This window comes from Daphnia pulicaria, chromosome 7, assembly GCF_021234035.1.
Source record: "Daphnia pulicaria isolate SC F1-1A chromosome 7, SC_F0-13Bv2, whole genome shotgun sequence".
Classification (NCBI taxonomy): Eukaryota; Metazoa; Arthropoda; class Branchiopoda; order Diplostraca; family Daphniidae; genus Daphnia; species Daphnia pulicaria.
Window position 1 is genome coordinate 18,563,333 of NC_060919.1, and position 24,164 is coordinate 18,587,496.

Genomic DNA, 24,164 nt, shown 5'->3' on the forward strand with positions numbered 1-24,164 from the left:
TTGCAAAAAAAACAAAAAATTAAAATCCAAAAAAAAAAGAACAAAAAAACTAAAATTAACAAAACAAAATAACAAAAAAAAGGAATGCATTTTTTCGCAAATTTTTAATGTGGATGTTTGTATTGTATACTGTTTCCAGAGGCCATTACAATTTACAGAATCCTTCCTACTCTTAATCTGGTTGTACAATGTAATTTTGTATCAGATAAAGTTGAGTGTACACAAAAAGGACGGACGTACCGATGGAGCCTCGTGCTGCCAATTTAGACCAACATCCAACACGCTTGACAGTTGACTTTATCGATTATTTTATCGGCATTGAAGTCAAGGTTATATCAACAATCATCTGTAAACTAGTGGGGTCCAATTTTTTCGACAGTCATCAAATTGACTACTGCTGAACTAGACCAGTTTATTTATAACTCGAATTAGCTTCCGAGTAGAAGCTTGAAATAGTTCGTCAAGATTTCCTCATTCAATTCGACATGGATTCAGCTAACGGAATTTGGATTAGCAGCTTCTCCGTCTACACAGTGACCACCATTTTGGCTACCATCGTTGGTCTGGCTTTGATGAAACGATACCGTTTCATGAAGCGATGCGACAAACTCTACGGGTAATTACAATTTAATGATTACAGATTATAGAAGGTTAAGATCAGAATTGTTCGAAATTATTTATAGACCACCAACTGATATTCCGTTATGGGGAGGTGGATCACTGATATTTGTCCCACCAGATGGTAAGAATTAAGTTGATTGCTAATATTAAAAAAATCCTTACGATGCTGGCCTTTAGAAATTATGAACCTTCTCCTGGTGTTGCACAACATCTTTGGCCGTAAGTCTGCCAGCGGGATGGTACGCGCTTGGATCGGTCCTTTGCCCATGTTTTTTGCTACGACCGCTGAAGCTGCCGAGGTAATATCACATCCAATACCATTAAACTACAATTTCTACATGTTGGATTAAAAGGTGGTGCTCAGTAGCCAAAAGATAATCACCAAGAGCCGCGAGTACGAATTCCTCCACCCGTGGTTAAACACAGGCCTTTTGACAAGCACAGGTTATTCAGTTTAATCTTTCTGCACTGATCTTTGACTGAAAATTTAGTTTTAATCATCTGACAGGTAGCAAGTGGCAAGGGCGACGTAAACTTTTAACACCGGCGTTTCACTTTAAAATCCTCGAGGATTTTGTGCATGTGTTTGACGAACAAAGTCGAATAATGGTGAATAAGTTGAATCAAGCCGTGGTCAAAAGCAACGAGCTCAACATCTTCCCGTTCGTTACGCTGTGCACTCTTGACGTCATTTGCGGTGAGACATAGAAATGAGACAACTGTCATTTGATATTTGATAGAAGGACATTGATGTAATCGATAGAGACGGCCATGGGAAGGAACGTTGATGCTCAGAGTAAAACCGACTCCGACTATGTTCAAGCAGTTTACAAGTAGGTCTATTTGTTTGATTCAGTTATTTCCCTAGAGGAACAAAATGTGTTTAATATTCGTTTGTTTTGAAAGTATGAGCCAGCTTATTCAGCACCGACAGATAAGGTTCTATTTATGGTCGGACTGGATGTTCAAACTGAGCTCGCACTGGCCAGAGCAGTGCAAAGCGTTGGGTATTATTCCTCGCTATATAGTTCTATCAAATTAAATTAAAATGGCTGACACTATACACTTTTTGATACAGATATTCTGCACGGATTCACCAACAAAGTATCTGCCCTTTATGCAATGATTATTTAAAATACCTTAAACCCGTATATTTGCATAGGTTATTCGAGAACGGAAGTTGGAACATCAACAAAATAAAAGGCAAACTCCTGACATCGTTGAGGATTCTCAAAAAACGGAGGATGCCTTTACGTCACCGAGTAATGAGGACATTTTGACGTGATTTACTGAGAATCGTGACGGGATTTTGATAATGTTGTTTTTAACAGAGCGACGTCGCCTGGCATTTTTGGATCTTTTGATTGAAGCGTCTAAAGACGGCACTGTATTGAGCGATTCTGACATACGTGAAGAGGTGGACACATTCATGTTTGAGGTAAATTATTTCGTAATAATGTTCTAATTAGTTGTATAATATTTACTTTTAAACAATAAGGGCCACGACACGACTTCGGCTGCCATTACTTGGTCCATTTTATTGATTGGAAGTCATCCGGAAGTGCAGGTGAATTACTTTAACACAATCAAAGATAACTCAAATTTATTCTAGAAATTTAATTGGAGTAGGAACTGGTTAACGAAGAATTAGACCGTGTTTTCGGTGATTCTGATCGACCCGTTACAATGGCAGATTTAAATGAATTGAAGTATCTCGAGTGTTGCATCAAGGAAGCACTGCGTTTGTACCCGAGTGTTCCAATCATCAGCCGTACCTGTCAGGAAGATGTCATCATAGGTTTTAATTAATTGCTCTCTCAGCCTAGCAGCCAATTAATTGCTATTCGTTAATTAGGTGACGATGAAATACCTGCTGGTACTTCCGTATCTATTTGTCCGTATTTCTTGCATCGCGACCCTAAATACTTTCCAGATCCGGAGCTCTTCCAGCCCAAGCGTTTTCAAGCGGAGAACTCGGAGAAGCGCCATCCTTATTCGTACGTCCCTTTCAGCGCTGGACCAAGGAACTGCATCGGTAAATCTAATCTCATCTGTATTCAGTGTTTTAAATTAAGATCAAACATTATTTATCTTTAAATAGGTCAACGCTTCGCTCTGCTGGAAGAGAAATCCATCATTTCGGCTGTATTCCGCAACTTTCACGTCCGATCGCTGGATAAAAGAGAGGAAATTATTCTGATGGCGGAATTGATTCTACGTCCCCGTGATGGCATCAGAGTTCATCTTGAACCCAAAAAGAAGCAATTAATATGGAAAAGAAATTATTAAACGAAAAAATTTTGGGTTCTTTAAAAATCAGAGATAGTTGTATATTTTTTTAATATTTCGAAAATTCTGAGTTAAACAAAGCTGTTAAGATGGCGCTAATGGGAGGACTTCGGAAATCAATGGGAATTTCTTTGTTAATTTTATGCGACCATTTTATCATATGCAAATTCATAGAACGTGTAGAGACGATTACCTTGGATGCAACGTGCAGATTCTAATTATTTGATACATAACGAATTTTTCATTTCATTAAAAATGGTGTAAAAATACTGTACGACAAAATATAAAATACGATGGACTTTCTTAGTTACGTTCAGTTTATTTCATTGTCGTCATCTCGGACAATATTGATTATTTGATTTTATCGATTTTTGGGGGACATTCAAATATTCAACAAATCTATTTTTACTTTTTAAAACGTTAGAAAACTGCTGCTAGATGTCGAACTACTTTGTTTACTTTTTTTACTCGACCTTGACGTCCTTTCCCGCTTTGGCGCCTCCCGTACAAGGGGAAACAACCGGAAAAGAGGCAGACGAATTTTTATTAGCTGTTGGGTGTGTAACACGGCCACGGCATAATAATACACAGGCGCGAATCAGTTGTAAATTAGAATCTCATGAAGTCATTACCCACTGTAAATGTTTATTGGGCTAGCTAGGGGGAGGAGTGTGCAATCATCATGGCTTAAAATTATTTCTCAACCACCTATTCCCATTCTTTAGGTCAAACGTTCAAGTCTTTCAGTTGCTAATTGTAATATTTCTCCGGTGCACCCTTCACTTTTTGCTTTACGTAACAATTCTTACTAAAAATCTGCATCTCATTGTTAAAATCTTTTGCTTGTTACATGGAAGCACATTTCCCCAATTACTCTGTAGCTTAGTATCAAATCAAAATGGGAATGTTTTGGGTGCAGTTGAAACAGTTGATGTGGAAAAACTTATTGATTAGAAAGAGATCAAAGGTATGGCGTAACCCATTTTTTTTTCAGAGGCAGAACTTTCAAATTGCTCATTACGAAAATTGATTTTTAGGTTAGAGTTGCTACCGAACTTGTTTGGCCAGTCATTTTGTTTGTAATTTTAGCACTTGTTAGGTATGTATTGTTAAATTATATTGCTGTACCTCCAATTAATGAAATTAATGCATCTATTATTAATTTTGTTTATTGTTGGATATTTTCCTTTAACGTTACAGGACCAAAGGTTTAAAGGAATACAAGAATGAATGTAAGTATGGTTGATTCATTTGGTCTGACAAGGGATTCAAAAAGTTAATCACATTTTTCAGGTTTTCTTGAAGAAAGAGCTTTACCGTCAGCTGGCCCTTTGATCTTTCTGCAAAGCTTAATTTGCACATTTGATAATAATTGCCACAGTTCCCCAGCATCAGCTAATCGTCTGATTGATGAGTTTGAATTTGACAAGTAAGTTGATAAAGATTTAATTGAAATAGAATTCCTAAAATGTAAAGAGACAATTGTTTTCTTTTGTAACAGTGTTCAAGGGCTAATTCGGGATTTGACAAACATTTCTAAGAGGAGGATTACTGATGAGGAAGTTGCCAAAGGATCTGGAGTTGCAATTGATGTTACAGCTGGTGTTGCATTTGCCTTCAAGACAATTAGCAGCGGATCTAGCCCGAAAACTTCATTTCCCTTTAAGAATGTCATTAGTCGCGATGCTTTTCAGCGACTCGTAAGCTCAAAAAATGCCTCGCAAACATCAGCATTATTTGAGTCTATCGTTCACATTCCACCGCCGGTAATAAGCGAAAAATATGATTATTTTCAAATTGTTTGCTAAAAGGCTTCGTCCTTTTTTTGTTAATGTAAAAGGAACTATCAAAGGATGTGCTGAGATATCACATAGAAAATCCCCGTCAAGTGTTTTGTAACACTTCGCTTTTGAAATCATGGGTAACCACTCCGGACGAGTCGACTCTGCAAACTCTAAGCCAAGTTTTTTGTCAGTCTACTGCTGCTGAGATTATTAGCGTTCTCAATGGGACTTTGCTAGTCAACCAAGTAATATGCACAATCTGTTCTATGAAACGTAATTTCTTATTTCACATTTATGATGCATAGGTCCAACGTATCGTGGAGGAAAATATAGAGCAGCCATTACACCTGGAAGACTGGGCAAATCTTGGTCGTCTTCTAAATACGATTCTTTCAGACATCAGCGATTTAGATTCTCTTTCCATGATAGTCAAGTGTGACCTATTAATGATAGAAGGATTTCAATAGGAGTTTATTAACCAAGTTTATTTCCTGAATAGAAAATTTTCCAGTACAACGCTTGGAAAATTAGCTGAGCAGTTGTGGAGATCAAGAAACAATGAACCTGGAAACGCAACATCGACTATGTCGTTTCTCAACTCAACTGCGAGTATTCTGTGTGGAAAGAATACGTTGATCAGAGAAAGGAAACCTTCCGACTTTCCAGATGGACCAGAGTAAGGCGTGAAAATTCTTTTTGTTTTGCTCTCTAGTTTGTTTCTTTTTACATCTCTACCTTTTTGTTTTATAGGTCCTTCCAAATAGGAAGACTCTCCAAATCCCAGTCTAAAACCGTAACACGCTCTGATCTCACGCCTCCTTGCCTGCAGCTTTTTATAGGCTTACAGCAGAATCCATTGACTCGTATGATTCTCGAACTTTTTTATCCATTTATTCGGTATGTTTTTCGTTATTTATGTTTTCTTCGCGCTAAAGTCACTTACTAGTATTTTATTTTAAGAGGGAAGCTTATTTATGCGCCCAAGAATACTGCGTTTGACCGCGTGATTAGTCATGTCAATGAAACATTCCAAGATTTAAGGATTGTACAGCGTTTTGCGGGCAGATGGCTGGAAGAAATTTCACCTGCACTTAGACGTTTTCTGAATCAACTGGATCCAACAACCATTGCAAATGTATCAGAAATTATCAAGGAACGTTTCCCTGGACTAAGTAATGTAACTTCGTTCCCAACGAACATGTCCAATCAAATCATCAGGTGACGAAAAAAGACAAGGTTAATTTGATTACGTTTCAGTAATTTAACTTATTTATGCTTCTCAGTATTAAGGAAAGTTTGGTGAAGCTCGATCTTGTCGCAAATTTGGTCAATACTTATGTGGAAGTAAGTGACATAAAAGTGAATGTTTTGATCAATATTAATCGTACAAATTGTTCCCTTTAGTGTTACGAATTCGACAAATTTGAGGGATATGCCACTGAAGAAGAAGCCGTCGAGCGTGGCATGAATTTAACAGACACCGGTGGATTGTGGGCAGTGATTGTTTTTAAAGCTCAAAACAATAACCTCACATCACAGGATCTACCTCACAACATCACTTACAAATTACGGTATTTTGCACTCGTCTTGTTTATTCGTTTATACTTGGGTTCATTTCCCATCTCTCGACACAGTATGGACAGCTCTAAAATCGATAGCACAAAGAGATTGCGAGATTTCTTCGAAACACCACTGCCCCGGACAAATCCCACAAAGTACATGAAGTATTTCACTTCTGGCTACATTTTCCTACAGGACAAAATAGAACAAGCTATAATCAAGCTGCAATCGAATCGATCCCAACTGCCTGGAATGTACATGCAACAATTCCCAAGTCCCTGTTACACTTTCGACACCTTTTTCTTGGCAATTGCGGGTCTTTTCCCGCTTTTTATGGTGTTATCTTTCGTTTACACCTGCGCCATGATTGTCAAGTCAATTGTTCGCGAAAAAGAGCGGCGCCTCAAAGAAACGATGAAAACTATGGGACTAGGAAACGCTGTTCATTGGGTAGCCTGGTTTATCGATAGCATGTCGTTTATGCTAATTTCCTGTTTTCTTCTCTCCATGATCCTAGTGGTAACAACTTGCTCTTTTCGTTTTCTTCGTGCATCCTCGATTAATATTTTTTTTTTCTTTTATTGCAGTTTGGAGGAATTTTGGAGAATTCAAATTTCCTTATAGTATTCATTTTCGTCCTCAGTTTCAGCATTGCCACCATTTGCTTCAGTTTTCTAGTCTCGACGTTCTTTAGCCGAGCGAATCTGGCTGCTGCTTGTGGTGGGTTCTTTTTCTTCGCTTGTTTTCTCCCCTACAATTTTTTCAACTTGAATGGTCAAGATTACAGCCTCGCCATCTTGATACTTGCGGTAAACCTTAGAAAATCTAAAACATATGGGTGCATTGTTAATGGAAATTCTTTCCTTTTCAGAGTTTGATGAGTGACGTGTCTTTTGGAATCGGGTGCTTTTATTTTGCAAGTCACGAGCAAAGTGGAGAAGGTGCACAATGGAGCAATATAGCTACAAGCCCTAAAGACGGCGATGCGTATTCGCTATTGGGATGTATTTTGATGATGCTATTTGACGCTGTTCTCTACTTAATATTGACTTGGTACGTCGAGACCGTCTTTCCAGGTTAGCATTACTTTACGAGATTTACAAGAATTATTCGGGGAGCATTTATAAACAAGTATAATCTTTTGGATGCCTACTTTAGGTCAATATGGTATTCCAAAACCATGGTATTTCATGTTTCAACCATCCTACTGGTGTTCAATTAAGCGCAGAAACAGTATTGCCGGAGGCCTTCCATCAAGTCATGACGCAGGTTTGTTTTTTGTTTGTCCATTAGTGCGTACAAAAGCATGTTCTAATTTCAGTGTCTCAACGTTAGTCACGGATTTAATTGAAGAAGAGTCCAGAGACTTGATGGTAGGAGTGAGCATCCGTGATCTAGGGAAAATATATTCTAACGGAAAAGTTGCTCTCCGAAATCTGCACATCGATTTTTATGAAGATCAAATAACTTCTTTTTTGGGACACAATGGAGCTGGGAAAACCACAACCATGTAAGACAAGTCGTCCCCGCTACATAGGATTCTTACTCTTACGTAATCAATGTTCTTGTGCAGCTCTATTCTGACCGGACTGTTTCCCCCGTCAAGTGGAACAGCTACAATCAACGGGTTGGATATTCGTTACCAAATGGATGATATCCGCCGTCAGCTTGGCGTGTGTCCTCAGCACAATGTCCTCTTCGATCAGTATAAAGCTTTGTACTTTCAAAAATTATTTTTATTAAAAAATGACCGGTTTTTTTAAATACCAACACAGACTAACTGTGGAAGAACATTTGCGCTTCTATGCAAATCTAAAAACAGGGGAACAAATCGAATCACGAAAAGAAATTGACAAAATGATTGAAGATTTAGGGCTGTCGCATAAAAAGCACGATATTTCCGAACACCTTTCCGGCGGAATGAAAAGGAAACTATCAATCGGCTCAGCTTTTATAGGAAATTCAAAGTAAGCCCTAATTTTCGGCTGTGTTACATTTTTGTATTTGTACTGAATGGGATGACTAATTGCAGAACGGTGATCTTGGACGAACCAACAGCGGGAGTCGATCCATACTCTCGACGATCAATTTGGGACATTCTCCTAAAATATAAAACAGGTAAAATCCAAATTCTTGATTATTATTAAGTTATTCTTCTTCTGAAACTCATCAAGCGACCGTTTTTTCAGGTCGAACTATTATTTTGACTACTCACTTTATGGATGAAGCGGACTTGTTGGGAGATCGTATAGCTATTATTTCCCAAGGGCAATTGAAATGTTGTGGCTCTTCCCTTTTTCTAAAGCAGAAACTAGGATCCGGCTATTATCTTACGGTCGTAAGAAAAGACGAGAGTGAGCGCAATGTCCTAGTGAAAGGCGACGGCCAAGTATGTTAAGTTAATGTTTTGCTTCGTATTGAAAATCTAAATGGGTGAACCAATTTTCTCACAGGGAAATGCAGATCCTGTTTCACAAAGAGCAAATGAAACCGATAAAATTGTGAATGTAGTGAAACAACACATCCCAAACGTAAATATTGTAGAGAATGTAGGGTCTGACATCGTATTCTGCCTTCCTGAATTTGATGAAGCAGGAATCCGCCAGAGAGACAAGTTTCCCATTCTTTTTGATGAGCTCGACTTAAAACTGGAAGAGCTTCGTGTTGATAGCTATGGAATTAACGATACGACGCTTGAAGAGGTATTTTAGTGCAAGTTTGTTTCATTTGTTTCGATGCTGATTATAGTAAAATATGTTTCGGTATGGTTAAGATATTTCTAAAGGTTGCCAATGACCCCTCAGAAGAAAGTTTTGAACCCAAAGTAGAACCGGAACAAGGTAATGGTGTTTTTCATTAAAATTTTCTGTTGTGGGCTTCTCTTTGAATGTCAAATTATGGGAATGCCATTGGATATTTTGCTTCGTGTCAGTCACGTTGTTTGTTTTATAAATTGAACTATTGTTATTTCGTTTGTGTTTTATGTTGTGTTTTGGCTTTGCATTCATGTTGCGCACAATTTCCCAGTTCTTGCAGTTGCGTCCGGTGAACAGTCCATTTTTACTTCTTTGCGAAGAATAAGATCCCGGGAATCTGTATGTAAGTATTCTTCGAATACTAGTCGTTATTGTTCTCGCTAAATGTGTTTTGCTTCGTCCTTCTAAATTATTTATTCGTGTGTTTTCATTCATTTTGAAGTTCTATTGTATGTTTGACCATTCCCTGTTCCTATAGACGAGGAAGTGCCTCAAACTGAAGAGAATGTTACTTCTGATACATTCAGTCTTCTCTCTTCTGAGAAATTGACGGGTGCGGTACTGATTTGTCAGCAATTTTTTGCGTTGTACGTCAAAAGATTCTGCAACTCTAAACGGAACTTGAAAGGATTTTTTTGCGAGGTATGATGTAAATTTTAAATCTTTACATTCTGTTTGCATGATGGCTACCAAAAAATCTAAACTGGTTTAAAAATCTTTGCTAGATTGTTTTGCCTGCGTTATTAATTATTATTAATCAATTAACAACCATGCAACTAAGTGCAATTTCTCCGGAGCCTTCTATTGAACTTTCCCCGTGGCTTTACGGAAGTTCAAACGTTGCTTTCTACGCAAATGCCAATCCCAATGAAATTTGGAATAACCGTTACATAAAGAACATGTTGAATGAAACCGGTATGGGTACAAGATGCCAAAACAACGTGACGAGGTAACTGATGATTGTTTATTGTCCTTTCATTTTTTAATCTTTTACCCAATATTTGTTTCTTAGTTTTCAGTGTAATAGTAACACAACCGGACTACTTAATCCCTTTGTCAATCCTGACGATTACGTTGACTTTCAATGTCCGTGTAACATGGGTGTTGCTTTTTGCCCCGCAAATTTAACCGCGGCGACTCTGCTTCACAGATACAAATCTGTTTCAACTGACGATTTTTATGATGTAACGGGAAAGGACATGGCAATGTGGATAGTTCGAACCTACAAGACATATAAAAAGTTCAGGTATTGACTTATTCGCTATGTAGAATATGAAAACCGGAAGCTGAGCAGTTTTGCTGACATGTTTTTATCAGGAGTGGAGGGTTTGAATTCGGCTTGCAAAACCCTTTCGAAGGTATAAACTTGACATTATTTTCGAAAGATGTGCAAGACCTTATGGAATCAATGAGATTTCCATTACCACTTCAGTTGAACGCTTCTGGTGAAATTTTGAATTTTGAAAATATTACTCGTTTAAGTGGTACTTTTGATAAAGTGAAGGTATGGTGACATGTTGATTAAGGTCGTGAATTATTGTGCATTAAATAAAAAACATTATTTCGATTTCTAGGTTTGGTATGATAACAAAGCTTGGGCTTCGTCAGTTTCGTATTTGAATGCCATCAACAACGTTATTTTACGTTCATCATTGCCAACATCAAAAACAAATTATAGCATTACAGCAATTAATCATCCTATGAACTATTCAACTAAGCAACTAGAAGATAGATTCATGTAATTATTCCAGAATTTATATTTTACTTGCTTTAAGTACCACTCTGCTCTCTTTCGTAGGAAACAAGTTGGTATTAGCGTATTGCACGCAATATCAGTCATTTTTGCTATGAGTTTTGTACCCGCATCATTTGTCATCTTCTTGGTGGAAGAACGGAAGTCTAAAACCAAGCATCTGCAGTTTATATCTGGAGTGAAACCCATAACATTCTGGGTTGCGTCTTACACTTGGGATATGGTTCGTTTTTTAATTGATACAAACTCAAATTACTGATAGTAATCAAATTTTACTGCTTTGATGTGCAACATTTTAGATGAATTATTTGATACCTAGCGCATTAGTTATCTTCATATTCATTGGATTCGATCAGCAAGCTTACATTGGCCCTAAGAATATCGCAGGAATGATTCTGCTATTGATCCTCTACGGGTGATTACAGTTTGATTCTTGTGTTTCAGCGTTATTGCTGATCATTCGTTGATCATAGATAGCTAATACTTTTGAATTTCGTTTTAATAGATTATCAGCTATCGCTCTCATGTATCCGGCTAGTTTGGTTTTTTCGGTCCCTAGTTCTGCCTTTGTCGGTTTGGCGTGTGGTAATTTATTCATCGGAGTCATCACCACGATTTCCTCTTTCGTTCTTCAACTTTTCGACGACGCAGTACTTTACTATTTGTGCGTTTATGAAAGTGAACTGTAATTAACTCTTTATTTTATTTTCAGCAATTGAAATTGATTGGAAGTATTCTTAACGAAGTTTATTTAATATTTCCTCACTACTGCCTCGGTCGTGGAATGATTGACATGGCGCAAGAACATTATAAAACCCAAAGACTTGAGCTTCTTGGTAAGGTTTTAACATGTTTGAATATGAATATTGGAATTTAATTTGATAATGTGGCATTTGTGTACCAGGACTTGATTACCCGCGAAATATCTTCGAGTGGGATTACCTTGGCCGCTACTTTCTTTCCATGGTTCTTCAGGCTGTAGTTTTCTTCAGTTTCACTGTGCTCTTGCATTATCAAGTGCTCCCGGAAAGTGTCGTGCGCTACTTTCAGGTATTGCTATTCAATTTCTTTTACCGCCACTTGAAGATATGTCGATTTCCCCATTTTTTTTTTATGAACGTATACTTATTTTGTTTTGATCTATTGTCAGAGAACACAACTTCAACCACTACCCCTGGAAGATGAAGATGTTGCTCGTGAACGTGAGCGCGTTGAGCAGATCGATGATGAGTCAACTGATGAACTTCGCTTACTACGACTTACAAAAGTGAGACAGTTTCCCTCCTAAGTATTGGACAAAATACAAAGTGTAATTTGTTGTCTTTTTCTTGAAAAAGGTATACGGCCGAGGTAAAGAGCCAGCCACGAATAGGTTGTCTTTCGGCTTGAAGAAGGGCGAGTGTTTCGGCTTACTTGGAGTCAATGGTGCTGGCAAATCTACAACCTTCAAAGTAATAAACAATTATCCATGATGATATTCTTATAAGCGTGATTAATTACGTTTAAACCTTAAAGATGTTGACAGGAGACGAGACGGTTACTAGCGGTAATGCGTTTGTTGGCGGCTTTAGCATTTTGTCGAACTTGACAGAAGCGCAACAAAATTTAGGTAAACATTAAATCAATTTACGTTTTTCCAAATTAGTTTATACAGGCATTACGTAATTACGCTTTATATAAACGCCAACAGGATATTGCCCGCAAGAAGATGCACTCTTGTCACTCCTTACTGGCGCAGAACACTTGAAGTTGTTTGCAAGACTCCGTGGAGTTCCCCAAAAGCACATGGACAAGGTAATTTCTACTCAGTTCAAGTAATGTTAACAAAGTTGAGTTAATTCGCCGTTTTTTTATTAGGTCGTCAATGAAAGCTTAAAGAAACTAGGACTTCTTCCTTATAAAAATCGATGTGCTGGGACATACTCCGGGGGCAACAAAAGGAAACTGTCAACAGCTATTGCCTTTATTGGCAATCCCGCCGTTGTATTCTTGGTTAGTACGATAACTAGCATTAAGAGAACACGTAATTTTTATTTGGTTTTTTATTCAGGATGAACCATCGAGTGGCATGGATCCGAAAGCACGTCGCTCATTGTGGTCAGCTATTATCGACGCGCTGAAAGGTTCACGTTCCATCCTGTTGACTTCCCACTCGATGGAAGAGTGTCAGGTTCTGTGGTAAATATTCAAAATCTTAAAAAATCAAAATTAAATTTGATTGAGTATCCAAATTTAGTACTCGTCTAGCAATCATGGTCAACGGAACGCTACGCTGTCTTGGTTCTGCTCAACACCTGAAAAACAGGTACGTCTGTGATTCTCGTGTCTTTTCTATTGGCGGTGTCTTATGTGTTCAAAATCGTTTCAGATTTGGCAATGGATACATGATCAGTGCTCGCTGTGAAATGGAGTATGTCAGCGATGTCCTACAAAGTGTCCAATCGGTCATACCTGAAGCACGTTTGCGTGAGCGACGATCCCGCCAGCTGATTTGGCACATTCAACCAAACGTTCTTTCCATAGCATCTTTATTCAACAGAATGGAAGCGGCAAGGGCAGCAACTCAAATGGTAAGTCACTCCTTGCTTCACAACCGCGTCTTAGCCAACTGTACAAAACATAATTTGATCGTTGAAAGGTGGATTATTCAATCACACAAACCACGTTGGATGATGTATTCCTTCGATTTGCCCGTCTTCAGAGGGAAACTAATGAGGAGTCTGACGATAATAATGAGCAAGGTCCGTGACATAAATCTATTCGAATTTTTTTCGTTATTCAACGTTTGCGTTTCATTTATTGCTGGCTTCCACAATATATAGGGTTAGAAGATGTGCCTCTGCATTCTCGGACTAGTCATGGCCTAACTAATCAAGATCAGTTCGCCGTTTCAATCAACACTGCGTTCTGAAGTTTATCAAAAACAGCGTCGAACAATCTAGGAAATTAATTTTTCGATCAAAACTTTATCGTATTATATTCAACTGGATCTTGATCATCGTTGATATATTTACGCGTATTCGTATTTTCCCTTCTAATCGATAATAATTGTTAACATTTACGTATTAGTTTTCGATTTTCCCTGCCCAATTCCATCATCTTTTGATTCTTGTTGTCGTAATTTTCCAAAACTTTACTCTAATAGACGTAATATCCTAACGGGCGAATTCGGTCAGAATCAGAAGTTAAAAATGTTATTCAGTCCACTAAGAGTCAGTTTTGTGGTTTAATTTTCTTTTGTTTAGTAATGCCGGAAGTCCAAAATACAACTTTTTCCAGCTTTGGAAAAGCAACAAATGGACAACAAGGACGTTGCAACGTAATTTAGAATAGACTATGTTGATAAACTTAGATTTTTGTTAGAACTGTGTTGACGACGACGATAACTAGTAACCTTTTGACCAACTAGGGAGCCGTTAGTTTTTGAAGACATGACTGGTTACTAAGGTAAAGAGATGTTCATCATTTATCAATGTAAATCCGATGCACATAATCAAGTGATTGCAATTTGCCTTGAGTAAAAATGTTTTGCTTGCGTCACTTAGCGTCCATCTGTTAAAAGACGCAATCAGGATTTCAGACACAGGTAAAAAGAACGAGTGTTCTCATGACGATGACGATGACGATGACTATATCACACCTTTATATAACGTAGCTGCGGTTTACTTGACGCCAGCTAATAACCTAACCTTATCAGTCGAAAAGATAGTTTTATCTTCGATTTATACCGTAGCCTATTGGAAAGATACAGTCTAATTATTAGATTGGAACGTAAGACTTTGCTAGGTGTACCTATACTATTCGATTCCTTTTTGGTAAGTTTAAAATCAAGTACATTCAAACTTGTGCTATCAGTCAGTCTGTGGATCCTGTCACGACTGGAAGTATACAGTAAGTTTATTTGTCTAAACTCAGCCGACATTTGTACGTGGATTAAATTTGAGGGAACTTTCAGATTTTACCGGCTACTAGCCTCCTGGACATCTCAAAATGTTTTTCTTACAGCTCCGGCAGTTAATGTGGAAAAACTACCTCGTCAGATCACGATCAAAAGTACTTCCATCATAAATTTTGTCACTGGATGTATTTTAATCTCATTTTAATTTTGTAACGCTCTATCGTCTTACAGGCACGGGTCATTGCAGAAATTATCTGGCCTTTGGCAGTATTTATCATTTTAGCTCTTGTCAGGCTAGAAGGTCTAAAGGATTACGAAAAAGAATGTAATTACGGTTTTTTAAAAAATAACCAAACGATCTTTTCAAAATGTGATTTCCTCTGTATCTATTCAGGTTACTTGAAAGAAAAAGCATTGCCTTCAGCGGGTCCGGTTCGATTTTACCAAAATTTGATTTGCACTTCGATGAACTGGTGCTACAATGACTATCAAAATAACACAATTTTATTTAATGAAGCATTGGAGTTTGAGCGGTAGGAAATGATGATGAGGCAGAATTTAATATTTGTTCTTTTTATTAATCCTCTATACTTATCGGTTTTGGGTCACAGAGCTAGAGAACTGATTAGCGAAATAGACACGGCCATGATAAGGAGACTCGCTGTCGATGAGGTATCTATTGGAAAAATCACATTTACTTTTCCATCCATCCTGTTGCTGACTAACTGTTGACCAACGTTGCGCCATGCCTTTTTTTTTAAGCAGTCAAACAATTTAGATTATTCTTCCGGCCACACACAATTATCTCTCAACTCCAGGGCCATCTACAAAGAAGGTCGCCATAATGAACAGTTGCAAAATTCCTCGGCTTTATCGTTACAAAGTATGAGCATTGATTTCCTTCCATCTTTGGCTTCAGAAATGATTTTCAAAGTACTGGTAATTTAGTGAGCCCAGGTTTTTAGTGCCAATTAGTATCACCACATATTTCTTTTTATCTTATAGGAAAAGTCACGTTGGAATTTGAGTGATAACCAATCACAGTTATTATGTAACACAACTTTTTTAGAGCAATACCGATTATTATTAGAAGACTCGATGAGTAACGAAAATAATCCGGATTGGTTGGTCGAGCGTGTAATTCACCATGATACAGATTTCTTTATTAAGGATACAGAAAGAAATTTGTGCGCAGAGGAATGGGGATCTTTACAAAATTTGAATAATTTATATAAAGACGTTCATCTTTTGGGGAAGACATTCCCTATTTTTCAGTAAGGATTACTTCTAAGCGTGTCTCTAGAAATATCCTACTTAATGCTATCTCTATCAAAGGGAAATTTCCGATTCGAAAATAGGGAAATTTACTCAGAGACTATGGATTGCAACTACCGAAAATAAAGCAGACAATGAATCAAATTCGACTTCCATTATTCCTATCCTGAATGCAGTGTGTGGTGGAAGTTTTCTACGTCCCTATATCCCTTCCCCCAGCTTAAAGACAATCCCCAAATTTTCTAAGTAGGCAATCATCAGTTTGAACGCATTATTTCTACGCTTATTAAATAAATTTCCTTATAGAGCTAATCCTTTTCGTCGAAGGATGAGTGTTTTTGAAAGGGATTATGTTGCTGAAAGCACTGACAACTTCCCGGAAATTTGCAGCAGTCTTTTTGGAACTATGCAAAACAACTCGCAAACTGAAACACTTTTTGAGTATATCTACCCGTTAATAAGGTATACAACGGGATTATTATAATATTATAATATAACGTATATTATTATTATTACTAGATAGTTAGTATATAACCTATACCGTATTGATAAGGTAAACCTAAGTTTAATGGTTTAATATTCAATTATTATCTGAAAGGGCACAGCAAGGCAGTAGCTTCTACACTGTTTTGTTCTTTCTTATAATGTAGGGGAAGACTAGTATACGCACCCAACACTCCCGCGTTTTCTCGTTTGGTCGAAAAAATAAACTCAACATTTCAAGACATAAGAACAATTCAAAATTTATCCAATACTTGGCTGGAAATTTCGCCCAACATAACTTCTGTGTTGAATCGACTCGAGGAATCCATTACGGGTGCCATAGATAATTTTGAAAATTCCACTGAAATTGTTTCAATCTTAGAGGAAGCCCTTCTACGGATAAACAAGTATATACTTTTACGCTATATTGTTTTACCAGTTTAATGTCGTTTTATAATCTTTTGACTGAATTTTGTAGGATTCAAACTACCGTGATGCAGATCGACGCCCTTGCCACATTTTTTAGCACATACATAGAGGTAGAGCAAAATTGCGCCTTTTTCGTTATCGATACTTTGTAGTTTGCACAAAGGATTTCTACCATCTATTTCAATCTTACAGTGTTACGATTTCGATAAATTCGAAGGATATCCCACTGAAGAGGAAGCTGTTGCTCGTGGTATCACTTTGTTGAACCAAAATCAACTATGGGCAGTAATTATATTCGATAGCGCTGACGCTAATGTGACATCGGAAGACGAACTGCCTTTCCACATATCATACAAGATAAGGTTTGATCCTCTGAAAGAAACGCTTATAGAAATTTAACTAACTCTTTTCTCTGGTCTGAATAGAATGGACAAATTTGTTATTGATACAACCGAAAGACTTAAGGATTATATTGAAACACCTTATCCTCGGAATGATCCAAGAATTGGGCATATGAAATACTTTACCTCGGGATTCATATTCTTGCAGGATAAGATCGAACAGTCAATCGCCTCCCTTCAGTCTATGACAGAAAATTTGCCGAGCATGTTTATGCAACAGTTTCCGAGTAATTGTTTTGAGTTTGACACGTTTCTATTCGCTATTGGTCCCAGCTACCCGCTTTACATGAATCTGGCATTCGTGTTTTCTTGTGCCATGATCATCAAATCAATCGTTTACGAAAAAGAACGCCGACTCAAGGAAACTATGCGGACAATGGGCCTAGGCAATGGAGTTCATTGGATGGCTTGGTTCATCGACAGCTTATCAATACTGCTCTTTGCCTGTGTCCTTCTACCTATTATTATTTACGTGAGTACTTTTTTCTGAGTGTCTACCTGTTTTTTGTTTGTCCACTAATAATATTTTTCGTTCCCGTAGTTTGGAAATATTTTGGAAAAATCGAACCCGTTCGTCATTTCCTTTTTCCTTATAAGTTTTAGCATCGCGACCATTTGCTTTAGTTTCTTGGTTTCCACTTTCTTCAGCCGAGCCAATCTCGCTGCCGCCTCTGGTGCATTCATATATTTTCTGACTTACCAACCAGTCAGTCTTCTTGACTTGGGGTTTAGTACCTCGCCTTATGTCACCAATATTTTGTTGGTAAGGGAAAGATGAATCCTTGAAAGATCATTATTTATTTGTCTAATTTTTTCATAAATCACCCCATCAGAGTTTATTTTCCAACGTTGCATTCGGCATCGGCAATGCGTATGTGATTGGTCTAGAAGAAACTTCCGGTGGTGCTCAGTGGAGTAATATCGGAACAAGCCCAAGAGAAGGCGATACCTTCTCGCTATTAGAATGCATATTGATGTTGTTATTCGATTCCGTCCTTTACTTAGTAATGACGTGGTATATTGAAACCGTCTTTCCAGGTTTGAATAACTAAATGTTAATTTAATTTACTTTACTTTATAATGAGAGTAAAATTTTATATTTTAAAATAGGACAATATGGTATCCCAAAACCATGGTATTTCATGTTCCAGTCTTCCTACTGGTGTTCAAGTAAAGGACAGACTGTTCCCATAAACTCCTTCGAACCGCGCGCTGAAGCAGGTATTAATGTTTTCAACATTTTACATTTGAACATACGTACAAGTAATAATTTGTTTTTACCTACATTAGAGAATTCGGAACTTATCGAAGAGGAGTCCAATAGGAATTTGATGGTTGGAGTGAGCATCCACAATCTTGGAAAAACGTATTCAAACGGAAAAGTCGCCGTACGTAATCTCAACATAGATTTTTATGAAGATCAAATTACTTCCTTTCTTGGACACAACGGAGCCGGCAAAACAACAACAATGTACGTAAATAGCTAATATTTCTTGTCTATATTCAAATTCTCACAATCAATCGTTGTAGCTCTATTCTGACGGGACTGTTTCCTCCGTCAAGTGGAACCGCAACAATCAATGGGTTAGATATACGCTATCAAATGGATGATGTCCGCCATCAACTTGGAGTTTGTCCACAACATAATGTCCTATTTGATCAGTAAGTTTCTCCATATTTTTTTTCGAGAGTTTTTCCAAAGTCCCTTGTTTTTCATCAGAATAATAATTACTCAAATTTACAATTACAGACTAACAGTAGAAGAGCATTTGCAATTTTTTGCAAATTTAAAAACAGGAGAACAAATCGAATCTAGGAAAGAAATCGACAAGATGATTGAGGATTTAGGTCTGTCGCATAAGAGGCACGACATTTCCGAACATCTTTCCGGTGGAATGAAGAGAAAACTATCTATAGGTGCAGCTTTTATAGGAAATTCGAAGTGAGTTCTATTTTTTTTTTTCTTTTTCATTCATTTTTGTACTAAATGGATTGACCAATTACAGAACAGTAATCCTGGACGAACCTACAGCGGGAGTCGATCCTTACTCTCGACGATCAATTTGGGACATTCTTCTAAAATATAAAACAGGTAAAAGCCAAATTCCACATAACTATTAAGTTATTAATAATAAGTCCTCTCCTGCACTAATAAAATGAACGTTTTTTTCCCCAGGCCGAACCATTATTTTGACCACTCACTTTATGGATGAAGCGGACTTGTTAGGAGATCGTATAGCTATTATTTCCCAAGGACAATTGAAATGTTGTGGCTCTTCCCTTTTTTTAAAGCAGAAACTAGGATCCGGCTATTATCTTACGGTCGTAAGGAAAGACGAGAGTGAGCGCACCGTGAGCGACGGCCAAGTATGTTAAGTAAAAGTTTTGCTTCGTATTGAAATGTTAGTATGTAAATTGATTATGTTGCAGGCAAATGCAGATCTTGTTTCACGAAGAGCAACTGAAACAGATGGAATTGTGAATGTGGTGAAACGACACATCGCAAATGGAAGTATTGTAGAAAATGTGGGGTCTGACATCGTATTCTGCCTTCCTGAATTTGATGAAGCAGGAATCCGCCAGAGAGACAAATTTCCCATTCTTTTTGATGAGCTCGACTCAACAATGGAAGAGCTTCGTGTTGATAGCTATGGGGTATCGGATACAACATTAGAAGAGATTTTTTTGAGAGTAGCAGATGATCCTTCCGCCGACTCAAATTTTCCTCAAACTAATGTTGCCGACACAGGTATAACATCTTTTTTAAGTTTTGCTTTCTGTTAAACAGTTAACAATTTGTTTTCCGAATTTGTAGTTCAAGAAGATGGAAATGCACACACGGAAGAAATTGGAAGTTCTGATTCGTTTAACCTAGATTCGTCGGAAAAATTGAAAGGGAAGAAATTAGTTGCCCAACAGATGAAAGCGCTGTATGTGAAAAGGTTCTGTAACTCCAAAAGAAATGTAAAAGGATTTTTCTGTGAGGTATGAAATATTAATGCTTTTAGATGCTAAGCTGCGGTAGGATTAAAAATGATAATCTATTGATTTTCTAGATTGTATTGCCCTGCATCTTAGTTCTCATTGGGGAGTTATTTTCTTTAACTCTCCATCTGGAAGATCCTGTTCCTGCTTTAAAACTTTCGCCTTGGCTTTATGGTGATGTCAATGAAGTATTCTACGTAAACCAGCAACCTACTTTAAATTGGACCAACGAGTACATTTCTAACATGCTCAATGAAACTGGACTGGGAGTCCGTTGTCTGGACGGCGAACCTTTACACGGGTAAATGTTTATCCTTTTCTAGATGGTTGCCTCCGCGAACAATTGTGTGTTGCATTATTGACGAATTATTATTTCTTTTTTTCTCTTTTTAATTTTCGGTACAGATTGGATTGTTCCTCCAATGATATTGGACTCCTAAATCCATTGGCTAACCCAGATGATTACCATCTCTATCATTGCCCATGTACTGACCTTGGTGTTCCTATTTGCCCAGCCAATAGCACTCAGCAAGGAGAACTGTTTCGCTACCGGTCTGTATCTTCTGACGAATTTTATGATCTTTCTGAGAAAAACATATCATTGTGGATTCTCCGGACATATGAGGAATTGAAAGACGTCAGGTTCGTTCATCTCAACGAAACTTAATTTATGGCATCTTTTCTTTAAGTTTATTTTCTAACAAATTTGAGCCAGTCGGAAATCCCAATTCTAACTATTTTGTCGTTTGTTTTAAGGATTGGAGGTTTTGAATTTGGTGTACATAATATAATTAGGTCATTTAACTTGACGCAGCTACAAAGAAACGTTAGCGAAAATATCGTGAGGGTATGTTGCAATCTAATTTATATTCCTTTCTTTCAATATTTTTCAATGAAATTTTCTCTTCTATTCAGGTTTGGTTTGATAACAAAGCCTGGGCTTCTTCCGTATCCTATTTGAACGCCATTAACAACGTCATTTTGCGATCGTCATTACCTCCATCCAAAGATCCGTTCCTCTATGGGATAACTGCAATCAACCATCCGATGGAATTTTCATCTAGAGAAGTAGTTAAAAAGTAAGATCAAATTTACTAGCTTCGCTAAAAGTAGCATATGCCTAAAAATGTATTTTACTTCAGTGAACAAGTCGCGGTTAGCCTTGCGTTCGCGCTAACTGTCTTATTTGCCTTGAGCTTCGTACCTGCGTCGTTTGTTATCTTTTTGGTAGAAGAACGCACTTCCAAAGCTAAGCATCTTCAGTTTGTCTCTGGAGTAAAACCTACCACTTTTTGGTTTGCATCTTATACTTGGGATGTGGTATGCAACGAAACTATTCAAATTACGACAGAAATTAGAATTAATCAATTTTCTGTGTATAGGTGAACTATTTGATTCCCTGTTTCTTGGTAATCCTCATATTTCTCGGATTTGGTCAATGGGAATACGTTGGATCTACAAGCATTGGTGGTTTTATTCTCTTGATGGCGCTTTTTGGGTGAGTGAGCTGACTTTTTTGCATCCCTTAATAAATTCACTTGTGATTTTAAAAATTTATATCCTTTCAGGGTTTCGGCCATTCCACTGATGTACCCATCAAGTTTCCTCTTCTCTGTACCGAGCACGGCCTTTGTCGGACTTGCATGTGCCAATTTATTTATTGGAGTAGTCACTGTCATTTCTTCCTACGTACTCCAGCTTTTTGACGATGAGCACTTGATCCAAGTGGGTGAAATCCTCGACCAGGTTTTCCTCATATTCCCTCATTTTTGCCTCGGAAGAGGACTCATCGATTTAGCTGAAACCTATTTCACGGCTAAGAATTTTGAATTGATTGGTAATACCTTGTACCCTACAACATTTGAAAAAGTAATCGAACACTTTCATTGTGCAGGAGTCGTTTATGAGAGAAACATATTTGAATGGAATTATCTTGGCCGTTACTTTGTGTCCTTCATATTGCAAGCCATCATTTTTTTCGGGTTTAACCTGATGTTACACTATCCATTCTTCCCAAAATTGATCGCCCGTTATTATAAGGTATAGCCCAATTCTACGACATTTTTTTAAGTTTACGCATTTTTATCTTGTAATAACTTTCGATTTTTAGTACAAAGCCATACCTCCACTGGGACCTGAAGATGTAGATGTCGCACGCGAACGCGCTAGAGTGGAAAAAACTGATGCATTTATGGATGAATTGCTTTTGAAACGATTAACAAAGGTACGATCAACTGGAATGTGAGAAATGTCTATGATTGCAATTAATTGTTTGTTTGTTGTTGAAAGGTTTACAATGGACAGAAACATCCCGCTACTGATAGCTTATCTTTCGGTCTTAAGAAAGGGGAATGTTTCGGCTTACTTGGAGTCAATGGGGCCGGAAAATCTACTACGTTTAAGGTATTCAAACTAATCATCTAGTTTCAAATTCCTGTGACCTTCAGCTATTTTATTATCGTATTATTAGATGCTAACTGGAGATGAGACTGTAACAAGTGGAAACGCTTTCGTTGGAGGATCCTCTGTCATCACAAATTTGAGTGAAGCGCAGCAAAACTTGGGTTGGTTCATAAGTTCTAGTACATTAATAGATTTGAATCCTAAACTAACCAACTTCTTTTAGGTTACTGTCCACAAGAAGACGCCCTTTTACCCCTACTGACAGGTGTCGAACATCTACAACTCTTCGCAAGGCTTCGTGGCGTTCCAAGTCGATACATCGATAAGGTTGGAGACATTTTTTTTCTTTTTAAAGTAATTTTTAATCATTCTTTTTTTTATTGATATTTTTAGCTTGTCAGCGATAATTTACGAAAATTAAGCTTGCTCCCCTACAAAGATCGGTGTGCTGGAACTTTTTCGGGAGGCAATAAACGAAAGCTATCAACGGCTATTGCCTTAGTCGGCAACCCCGCTGTCGTGTTCCTCGTAAGAATAAATAAACATACAAGATAGCCAAAATGAAATATTTTTATTATGTTTAAAACTTCTTTAGGATGAACCTTCAAGCGGCATGGACCCTAGAGCCAGACGTTCTCTTTGGCAGGCTGTGATTGATGCCGTTAATGACTCGCGTTCTGTTCTGCTCACTTCGCATTCCATGGAAGAGTGTCAGGTTCTGTGTACTCGTCTAGCGATTATGGTCAACGGAACGCTACGCTGTTTAGGCTCGGCTCAACATCTTAAAAACAGGTTGAATTTCGAAACATTCACGCTTTAATTAATTATTCTTTGTTATAACCGTCAGTTTCCAATATCTTTCAAGGTTTGGCGATGGTTACATGATCAACGTTCGTTGCGAAGTGGAGACCATCAGCGAAGTGTTGCAGTGCGTTGAATCGCTTATACCTGAAGCGAAGTTACGAGAACGACGTTCTCGCCAACTGATTTGGCATGTAAAACCGAATCTATTACAGATTTCAACCCTATTTCAACGAATGGAAGCCGCTCGAAAGACTACCCCAATGGTAAGAAAATTTTGATGTTCTAATTTCTTGCGAGAAAAAAAGTCTTAATTTTCATTCAAATGCACAAGGTCGACTATTCCATCACCCAGACCACACTGGATGACGTATTTGTTCGATTTGCTCGTTTGCAACGAGAGACGATTGACGACAATAGTGAAGGTCATTTGTAAAACTATATGCTTTCATATTTCAATTTTCTAACGAGAGATTTTGATGGGCCATGCAGAACCCGAATTTGACGCACTGTCAACGCATTCTGGAACACACAGCAGCGTTACAACGGACGACGACCTACATACAGCGTTCTAATGAAACTTTTAGAAACTCGTGTTATTTCAGTCTATAGCTTGAGCGCTCGCGTTTACTTTATTCTGTATGATTCACCGCGTAACGAAATAAGATGAAACTTTTACACCCGTAAACGAACGTTATGTTGTGAAACAGGGTTCCGCCCTCGTTA

The 24,164-nt window shown here is 37.8% G+C and overlaps 2 protein-coding genes across 6 annotated transcripts; both read left to right on the plus strand.

Moving 5' to 3' along the window:
- Positions 1–11: 11 nt before the first annotated feature.
- Positions 12–3,208, plus strand: LOC124348960 (cytochrome P450 4c3-like). Its single transcript, XM_046799381.1, has 15 exons — positions 12–616; positions 684–742; positions 799–920; positions 975–1,065; positions 1,130–1,318; positions 1,385–1,454; positions 1,528–1,628; positions 1,700–1,725; positions 1,784–1,883; positions 1,953–2,059; positions 2,120–2,188; positions 2,251–2,419; positions 2,477–2,656; positions 2,723–2,912; positions 2,982–3,208. Exons 1-14 carry the CDS (start codon positions 486–488, stop codon positions 2,908–2,910), a joined length of 1,602 nt encoding a protein of 533 aa, XP_046655337.1. The 5' UTR covers positions 12–485; the 3' UTR covers positions 2,911–2,912; positions 2,982–3,208.
- A 221-nt stretch (positions 3,209–3,429) lies between these two features.
- LOC124348825 (ATP-binding cassette sub-family A member 7-like) lies at positions 3,430–24,126 on the plus strand. Of its 5 annotated transcripts, none has more exons than XM_046799119.1 (46): positions 3,431–3,877; positions 3,948–4,009; positions 4,111–4,142; positions 4,204–4,339; positions 4,412–4,676; positions 4,751–4,939; positions 5,000–5,127; positions 5,194–5,370; positions 5,445–5,591; positions 5,655–5,912; positions 5,978–6,038; positions 6,099–6,265; positions 6,329–6,773; positions 6,842–7,063; positions 7,126–7,330; positions 7,413–7,523; positions 7,590–7,764; positions 7,828–7,959; positions 8,030–8,221; positions 8,287–8,372; positions 8,444–8,643; positions 8,708–8,956; positions 9,028–9,094; positions 9,282–9,353; positions 9,489–9,652; positions 9,736–9,959; positions 10,023–10,256; positions 10,328–10,514; positions 10,585–10,748; positions 10,809–10,986; positions 11,063–11,178; positions 11,269–11,413; positions 11,476–11,599; positions 11,668–11,813; positions 11,914–12,030; positions 12,101–12,214; positions 12,279–12,372; positions 12,454–12,557; positions 12,621–12,755; positions 12,814–12,941; positions 13,000–13,068; positions 13,132–13,333; positions 13,402–13,504; positions 13,586–14,687; positions 14,719–14,816; positions 14,893–14,976. In XM_046799119.1, the coding sequence occupies exons 1-44, from the start codon at positions 3,809–3,811 to the stop codon at positions 13,672–13,674; spliced, it is 6,684 nt and encodes a 2,227-aa protein (XP_046655075.1). In that variant the 5' UTR covers positions 3,431–3,808; the 3' UTR covers positions 13,675–14,687; positions 14,719–14,816; positions 14,893–14,976. The 5 variants fall into 5 exon arrangements, with proteins under 5 accessions (XP_046655078.1, XP_046655075.1, XP_046655076.1 ...); XM_046799120.1 differs by having other exon boundaries at positions 9,291–9,353; XM_046799123.1 differs by lacking the exon at positions 9,282–9,353.
- The last annotated feature ends 38 nt before the right edge of the window (positions 24,127–24,164 follow it).

Coding starts and splice junctions, on each gene's coding strand:
- LOC124348960 (XM_046799381.1), top strand. CDS start 486: ATGGATTCAGCTAACGGAATTTGGATTAGCAGCTTCTCCGTCTACACA. Junction 617..683: donor CGATGCGACAAACTCTACGG/GTAATTACAATT, acceptor AATTATTTATAG/ACCACCAACTGATATTCCGT. Junction 921..974: donor CGACCGCTGAAGCTGCCGAG/GTAATATCACAT, acceptor TTGGATTAAAAG/GTGGTGCTCAGTAGCCAAAA.
- LOC124348825 (XM_046799119.1), top strand. CDS start 3,809: ATGGGAATGTTTTGGGTGCAGTTGAAACAGTTGATGTGGAAAAACTTA. Junction 4,940..4,999: donor GGACTTTGCTAGTCAACCAA/GTAATATGCACA, acceptor TATGATGCATAG/GTCCAACGTATCGTGGAGGA. Junction 5,371..5,444: donor GACTTTCCAGATGGACCAGA/GTAAGGCGTGAA, acceptor TTTGTTTTATAG/GTCCTTCCAAATAGGAAGAC.